General features: G+C 55.6%; 1 protein-coding gene across 1 annotated transcript; it reads left to right on the top strand.

Annotated features, from left to right (window-relative positions):
- Positions 1 to 6,187: 6,187 nt before the first annotated feature.
- Positions 6,188 to 7,956, top strand: LOC103723176 (zinc-finger homeodomain protein 2-like). Its single transcript, XM_008814009.4, has one exon. The coding sequence runs from the start codon at positions 6,440 to 6,442 to the stop codon at positions 7,277 to 7,279; it is 840 nt and encodes a 279-aa protein (XP_008812231.1). The 5' UTR covers positions 6,188 to 6,439; the 3' UTR covers positions 7,280 to 7,956.
- Positions 7,957 to 8,516: the final 560 nt, after the last annotated feature.

Raw genomic sequence — 8,516 nt, 5'->3', positions numbered from 1 at the left:
GCTGCGCCGCTTCGATGCACGCTGAAGATCCCACATCATCTCCTGAGCCAACATAACATTGTGGGAAATGTTTCTCCCCGCCACAAAGGCCCCCTGCTCTTGGCTGATAATGCCCGGCAATAGAGGCTTGATCCTGCCCACCATTATTCTCCACAATCTTATACAAGGTTGTGCACAAACTGATGGGCCTAAAGTGTCCCGGCTCTACCGCCTCCTGGCGCTTCGGAATGAGCGTGATGAAGGTGGCCTTCCAATCCTCAGGCATAGCTGCCTGAGTGAAGAAGCACTGCACAGCCTCAACCACTGAAGCCCGAATGATACCCCAATATTTCCGAAAAAAGAAAGGGGGGAACCCATCGGGTCCCGGAGCCTTATCCGCTGCCAGGGCCCAGACTGCCTCCTCCACCTCCCGCGCCGACACCGGTCGAACCAGTGTCATATTCTCATCATCAGCAATACCCACATCAGGCCTCGGAAGGAGGCCATCAACATCAGGGCCTCCATCCTCCGTCCATCTGGTGCGGAAAAAATCAAGTAAAGCCTGTCTGACGGCAGGCTCACCCTCCACACGCTGACCGGACCCATCTCGCAATGAGTGAATCATACTCCGCTGTCTCCGGATAACCGTCGTCCGATGAAAGAACCTAGTGTTGCGATCACCCTCACGTACCCACTGGACCCGAGATTTCTGTCGCCAAAAAATCTCATGCTGCCGTAGCAGTGAATGGTGGGTCGCTAGAAGTCCCCGGAGATCGGTCATGTCTTCCGCCGAAAGTTCACCTCCTAGATCCTCTCTCCTCTGTAGATCAGCAATCGCAGTCTCGACCCCCTCCACTCTCCGAAAGATATCGCCCACTTCCTCGCGATTCCAACGACGAAGCCGCCGTTTGGTAATCTCAAGTTTGCGGGAGACCCGTTGCATCGCATTTTCCCGTACCGGGACATGCCATGCATCGCGAACGATGTCCCAAGACTGAGGGTACGATAGCCAAATCTTCTCGAAGCGGAAGGGACTATGATGACCAGGTCCCGATGAAGTGGAAATCAGCAGAGGGCAGTGGTCAGATGCAATCCGGGGTAAGTGACTAACACAGCAGGTAGGGAACCGGAGGATCCAATCTGGGGTCGCAAAGGCCCTATCTAATCGCTCCCAAACCCTAGCACTACCGGATTGATTGTTACACCAGGTAAACCGCGGTCCCGAAAAACCTAGGTCCACCAGACCGTTCCGCATTACGAAGTCGCGAAACTCCCTCCTATCCACTCTATCCGTGAACTCCGCACCTCCCCTCTTATCACCCGCACTCTGGATACAATTGAAGTCACCAACTAACACCGTCGGGATACCCTGGGCAGTCAGGTTGGCGATCTCTTGCCAAAGAGCTCTCCTAACCCTGTAGTCCGTGCTCGCATACACACCGCACAACACCCACGGGTCAGTATCAGGTTCCGATACAACCATGACTACCTGTTGAGGGCAGTAGTGGAAGACATCAATCGTCGCCACCCCTCGCCTCCACCGGACCAAAAGGCCACCAGACAGCCCCTGGGACTCAACTGCATAGGTCTCCCAGTCCCTTCCCAGGCGCCGCCTCAGTCGAACCAGTCCATCGCCCGATAATCGCGTCTCGCAAAGAAAACAGATCTCTGGACAATGGACCTGCACTAGCCGCTTAAAGGAAGACATGAAGGCCGGCTTGGCCGCCCCCCTACAATTCCAGGCTAGAACCTTCATGGATCACAGTCCGCAGGGTCGACCTTAGGCTCATCCTCCCCCTGGGTCGTGGGAGCTATGTCAAGCTGGCGACCTAGGTCGCCCTGCTGCTCTACCACACCAGATGCATCGCCAGATGCATCGCGCATGACCGCCGCCCTAATGAGTCGCACGACAGCTGGGTGGTCCCCCTCTGCCATAGCTATACCCATGGAACCATGGCCCCCGTCACCACTGTAAGAGGGCCCCTCACAGGGTGCCCCTCCGGGCGGCATCCCAACCACACCCTCTCGTGGCGTCAGTGGCTCGGTCGGACTCTCCTCCAAATGCAGTCCAAGATGAGCCCTGGACTCGCATCCCTCAGGAGCAGCCTCCAGCCGCTCACCCAAGGCTGGGGTCGGAGAGCCAAACCGATAGACCCCATCTGGGCCTCTCCCAAGGCCCTCCAGTGTATCCCAGGGGGCCCGCACGAGGGGGGTCTGACCAACAGTCAGAGGGGTCCCCTGCACTGAGGCCAATCCCCCACCCGGGGACCTATACTGAAACGGGCCTACTAGCATCCCGGGGTCCTCTGTCGAATCGCCCTGGAACTGCAGGTCCCGCTCATCCTGGGTGCCCATGCATGCAGCTAACTGAGCTTGTGGGCCCCCCCCAAGCTGGGCTTGAGTAGCCCCCCCAGGCTGGACCCGCGGACCCTGTCCCTGTAGCAGGGCCTGCTGTCCATGAGTAGCCCCCCCCCGCGGTCCACGCTGGGCCCGCGTGGTGAACGAACCCGGATGGGCCCGTGCACTCCGCGCGCCCCGGTAGGCCCGGCCTGCCCGCGCGCCCCGAGCACGCAGAACTCGCGGCTCGCAGACGGCACGCGGCGCGCCGACAGCACGCGGCGCGCCAACGGCGCAGCCCCCGCTCCCATCGCGCGGCACGTCTTGGGCCCCGCCCGCTGGCCCACGCGAAGCACGCCGGGCCCTGAAGGCCCTGGCCCGCTGGGTCGACCTAGGCAAGGCCGACTGGGCCCGCGCTCCTGGGCCCTGTGGATGCCCGAGGCCCACCGGGGCCCTAGCCCGCTTGTTACCGCGAGGCCGGTTGCACGGTTCACTGGGACCCGGGTCAGACCACCTGTGATCCGGGCTCCTCCTCTCCAGTGCGCGACCAGAACTCGGCTCCGGGTCTACCTCGTCAAGGTCATCGACGGTGTCAACCCATAGCGGGACAGTAGCTGCCGGGTAAGCCCCACCCCCCCCACCAGCCGGTGACCGTCGCCGGGCCACTTTCGACGGCTTTTGCCAGCCGTCGGTGTCCGACGGGGACACCGGTTGGGTGAAGAGGGCAACCGGCGATGTCGGCCTGGCTAAGGATGGCTCAGGAACTGAACCAGACGCGGCCCTCACCGATTGGGCCGGGGACACCGGTAGGGTCAGGAGGGCAACCGGCGATGTCGGCCTGGCTAAGGGTGGCTCAGGTCCAGGGCCAGGCGCGGCCCTCACCGGTCGAGCTGCCGGGGGTGGGAGTGGCGGCCGAGACGGGGCGGACTCGGGTCCAGGTTCGGGCTCCCTCGGCCGTGGTGGTCGCGACTCTCGCGGCAGAGGTCTCTGCCGTGTCGCCACCATCCAAGGGCCAAAAATCGGCCCTTGGGTCTCCATCCCCGCTGCAGGAGCCGACGGAACAGAGCCACCCCCAGGGTCCCCCTCCCCTGGCGGCCCGCCCTCCGCCGATTGAGTAAACACCGGAAAACGGCACGCTGCCTCCAGGTGACCCATCCGCCCACACAGGGGGCAGAGAATGGGGACGTTCTCGAAGACGAAGGGCTGCCACCGCACCTTCGTCTTCCCCTGGATCAAAATCCCAGGTCTAAGAGGCGCGGTGGCATCGACCACCGCCTTCACCCGAGCGAAACCCATCGCCCGTCGCTGCTCGGTGACCCCGTCCACAGCGATCGGCCGGCCTGCCCTAGACGCGATCTCCAAGATGGTTGACGGCGACCAATACTCCGGCGGCAGGCGGGGGAGTCGAAGCCACATCGTTACCGAAGTAACGGCCTCCTCCCCTGGCTCAAAATCAGGGACCCAAGGAGCCATGGCGAGGAGCTGCCCCGCCACCACCCAGGGTCCCTCATTTAAGGCCCCGTCCCGGTCCGCCGTCGACCGGAAACGCAGAGCCAGGTAGCCGTCCGTTAGAGGGACGGCCACCACCTCCTTAAGGTTAGCCCGGGTAGCCACGTCCTTGGCTACCCATTCGGCCGGAACACGGCGGCCAAGGCTACGCACCATGACCGCCCGCCCGTCCCACTCTTGCCGAGCCGCCGCGATGGGTTCCTCCGGAAGTGTGACGACTTCCGGGAAGCGGCGGCTCAGCCGCTCCACCTCCGCGGCCGAGGGCCAGTGAGTCACCCACGGCCCCGGCCTCGACCAGGCACCGGAGTGCTCCCCCCGACCGCCGCTCTGTTTTCCAGAAGAAGATTTAGACTTACCGTTTCCTCTCGCCGTTCCTTCCTCCTTCTCCCCCGCCGGCTGCTTCCCCTTCCGGTCCATGTAGTGGAGCCCTGTGGAGATGGAGCACCTGCAAGACAGAATGTTAGATGAAGGCGAGAGCTCCCGATTCGTCAGAAAGCCCACGGGATCCCTGCCGTTGTGCCCCTCCAGGAACCAGGCGGCACGACGCGTTGCAGGTGAGCCTCGTATCCTTGACCAGCGGCGACCTCACCAGGCACTTCGCCGGTGGAAGATGACCGTTAGACCACCTCCGAGAAGATTCCTCTCTCCAGGGTTTCCTTTCCCCAGAGTTTCTCTCTCTAGAAACTATCCGTTACAACAATGTAATTCCTTTAGGTGCGTCCTCTTTGGTTGCCCGCTGGAGATTCAGATTTTGAGGGGGGGGCCGAGCTATCTCCAGTTTTTTACAGTCCACCTCTCCGATTGAAAGACTTTCTTAGCTATCTGATCTGAAGCATCGATCGTATAAAAAGTCTCACTACTGTAGTAGCTCCGGGTCTCAGAGGTGGCCTATTATATTTGGTCAAAAATATCTGCATCTTTGAAAACAGAAGAATGCCTCCGACGGTCGTAACAAATAGGATACTTCTGCATGCTACTGAACAACAATGAGACTGATGGCTATATCAGGGGACAAGTTGGTTTGGTGATTAGAAGTCATGATTCTAGACTAATTATTGCCAGAGGTCAACGCATTTTTGACGTTTATCCCCAAAACGGAATTAAGAGCTTCTTGAGAAGGCCTTACCTATGCAAGATTCGTCTTGGGTGCAGATAATATCCATTTTGAAGCAGAATTTATCACGGTAATCGAGGAGATCCAGAATTAGCATAGAATTGATAATGAATACCCGTTGCTGCTAAACATCGGTAGACTGATGAGAGGTTGTGGTATATTCCGAACTGTTTATGTTTATTGAAAGATGAATAGGGCTACCGAGTTAGTCACCTTCTTCGTTGCTTAGCATTCGAGTGAGATCCTCTAAGTTCTCCACCTCTAGCATAATTTTTTTATTTTTTTAATTATACTCATATTAGACCGGTATGATTCACTATAGTATAAAATAAAGAAAAATGGTAAAATCCTTTTTAAAGTTTTTTTTCCCCTCCTTTTCCTTTATTATGCCAAGACTGTCAATCCTGGAAAAGCTTGGTCTAAAATAACAGACGTTATCATGACATAACGTCCCTCTTAACAGTTTTGGTGGACCAAGTTGGCAGCATATTTATCAACACAAAAGAATGGCAGGATTACTGGAGAACAGTGACAGGTATCTGATAGCTAATAGAAACTACAATCCAAACCAGTTGAGTTATTTTCTGAATAAAAATTTTATATCACTAAATTTCTAATAAATCATAAATAATTATTATTTTTCTAGCATTTGCTATAGTAATTCTTATATAACAAAGACAACCATGCATGTTTAGGTAATTTCTTTTGCATTAAAATCTCAAATGGCATTCATCTTTCATGATTATTACTTAATATTTTTATTTCAAATAACTATTTTTCTTATACTAACTGAAGGCAGTCAAAGACTTCACTCGAGAAAATACGGCCGTAATTTTCTTTAGAAAAAGCTGGGTGTATGGAGGCAGAAGGTCTGTCTTTAGGGTATACAGGAATTATTGAAATTGAGACCTTCCTGTCAAACTTTAAAAAGAGAAAGAAAAAGAAGGTAAAATTGTCTGGAATTATACATAGTTTTTGTCTAATATTTTCACCGGGTCATTTCATATTGACGCGACGCTTTTGCTATTCGCCCCGGGGAGTAAAACAGTAAAAACCCAAGCAAGGTGGCAACCCAGTGGGGGCTTAGGAGTTAAAGGGACTGGTTTAGTGGCGAGCTTAAGCTACCGGGTGTAGCCGGTGGATGTGGCCGGCAGCGACCGGAAGCATAAGAGATAGCGAGTATAGAGAGAGGGAGCGAAGGAGGGAGAGAAAGGAGAAAGAGGGGAGCTTTCGGAAGAGGGAGAGGAAGAGGGGGTGGGGGGAGAGAGGGAGAGAGGGGGAGAGAGAGAGAGAGAGCTATATCATCACAAAGCTCGCAGGCGGCGTGTGAATTGATGGTGTCCATACTCTCCTCTTTCTCTTATCTCCTGCCCCTAAGCTAAGCGAAGACCGAGAGTTAAAGAAAAGAAAGAGAGAGGGGGAGGGGGTGGGTGGGAGAGGAGAAGGTTTCGCTGTCGATCCCGAGATCTGACCGGGGATCGCCGGCCGACAGATGCGGAGATGGACTTCGACGACCACGACGAGCCGGAGGAGGAGATCGGGCTGCCGGTGGGCTCCGGCTACGAGCCTCCGCTGGGGAATTCCATGAGAGGCGCCGCTGGAGGAGGGAAAGTCGCCGGCGGAGGAGGAGGAGGGGAAGGTGGGATGGTGTCAGCCGGGGCGCCGCCGGGTTCAAGTAACCGGAAGGTGAGCGGTGGGGGAGGCGGAGGGAGGTATAGAGAGTGCCTCAAGAACCACGCCGTGAGCATCGGAGGCCACGCCGTGGACGGATGCGGGGAGTTCATGGCGGCCGGCGAGGAGGGGACATTGGACGCGCTCCGCTGCGCTGCCTGCGGCTGCCACCGGAACTTCCACCGGAAGGAGGTGGAGGGTGGCGGCGCCGCTGGAGCTGGCGCGCTCGGGGCGGAGTACCACCACCAGTTCTCCCCCTACTACCGGACGCCGGCGGCATACCTGCATCCCCATCACCACATGGCGGCGGCGGCGGCGGCCGCGCAGCAGCAGCACCGGCCGCCGCCGCTGGCGCTGCCGTCGACTTCCGGCGGTGGGGGGCACAGCAGGGACGATCAGGAGGATATTTCGAACCCGATGATGGGCGGCGGAGGCATCGGCGTCAGCGGCGGAGGGGGGGCGTCGGGGTCGGGGAAGAAACGGTTCAGGACCAAGTTCACGCAGGAGCAGAAGGATCAGATGCTGGCGTTCGCGGAAAGGGTAGGGTGGCGGATCCAGAAGCACGACGAGGCGGCGGTGCAGCAGTTCTGCAACGAGACGTGCATCAAGCGCCACGTGCTCAAGGTCTGGATGCACAACAACAAGCACACCCTCGGTAAGAAACCCTAGCTCCTTCGCCACACCCACCACACTACTGTTAGAGATCGAAGGGATCGGGTGGGAGTTAGGGTTTCTTACCTATCTTTGCTTCTTTGCTTCTTTCTATCTATATTCCTAGGCTATGCTGCTTATCTTCTTCTCTCTAGCTGGGAAGTGCTTAAATTATATCCTTCTCTTTAAATCTAGCAGTAGTGCTATTTGTGGTTCTTCTTTCCCTCTCTCTCTCTTCGATTTTATGGTCTTGATGGGGTGGGGGCGGGGTGTGGAAGGAACTGGTGGTTGATGGTTTCAATGAATATGATCCTGGGGATGGGGAGAGTGGTCGTTGTGGGTGCAAGGGAAGGTGCGGAGTATGGGCTTTTGCTCATTAACTTGGTGGTGCTGTATGTCGTAGTTAACATTTGAAACTTGTGGAATGGGGAGGTAATGAAGATGGATGCAGGAGAGGGAGGGAACGAGGGAAGAGAGAAGATTGTTGTATGAGAAAGAGAGACTGGTTTCTTGGGGAAAGTGTGGGTAGTGATCGGTACTATTGGATTCCCCTCTCTTTTATTTCTTTATTTTCTTCTCTAGCTCATCTTCTGATGCTTTGTATGTATCTCTTAAGAACGACAGTAGTTCCACGAGCTGTTTTATGAGACTCGAAACGTGTCCTCCATGCAATGCTCTACCTGCATTTTCGACTACATCTGTTCTTTGTTGTGTTGCTTGCGTGCTTATCTCTTGTGTTGTTGTTTGTTTGAGGAAAGCGAGGCTTAAACACACTTTACTCTCTTCCTTTCCACTCTTTTGCCTTTCGTCATAGTTAATGAGACCTTGAGAGAGAGAGGTGGTTGCGAAGAGCAGCAGCAGTGAATGAGATTCCATAGAAAAGGAATCGGATGAAGAGACTTGAAAATTCATTCTTATATATTCTCTTCCTCTCTTTCCTTGGCCTTTAATTCTTAATCACGCCCCCCATCAACCCCCCCTCCTCCTCCTCTCATCTAACGTTGAGATGACTTCCAGCTTTCTGGTTTTACTTGCTGCCATAAATGGGCAGTTACATTGGCCATTGATTAGAATCACGCGAACTCCCCCCCCCCCCCCCGGGCTCTCTCTCTCTCTCTCTCTCTCCACTGGTATCTGATGAGGTTGTGCACATTAATAGCCATCTACGACCTCGAGCTGCACCTGGGATGCATTAAATACTACTATTATATCACCTTCTGGTGAGTAAGTGGGTGCAGCTCCTCGCCATTAAATA

Source organism: Phoenix dactylifera, chromosome 15 (genome assembly GCF_009389715.1).
Source record: "Phoenix dactylifera cultivar Barhee BC4 chromosome 15, palm_55x_up_171113_PBpolish2nd_filt_p, whole genome shotgun sequence".
NCBI lineage: Eukaryota > Viridiplantae > Streptophyta > Magnoliopsida > Arecales > Arecaceae > Phoenix > Phoenix dactylifera.
Note: the sequence above shows the minus strand (reverse complement) of the source record. Positions and strands in the feature narration are given on the sequence as shown.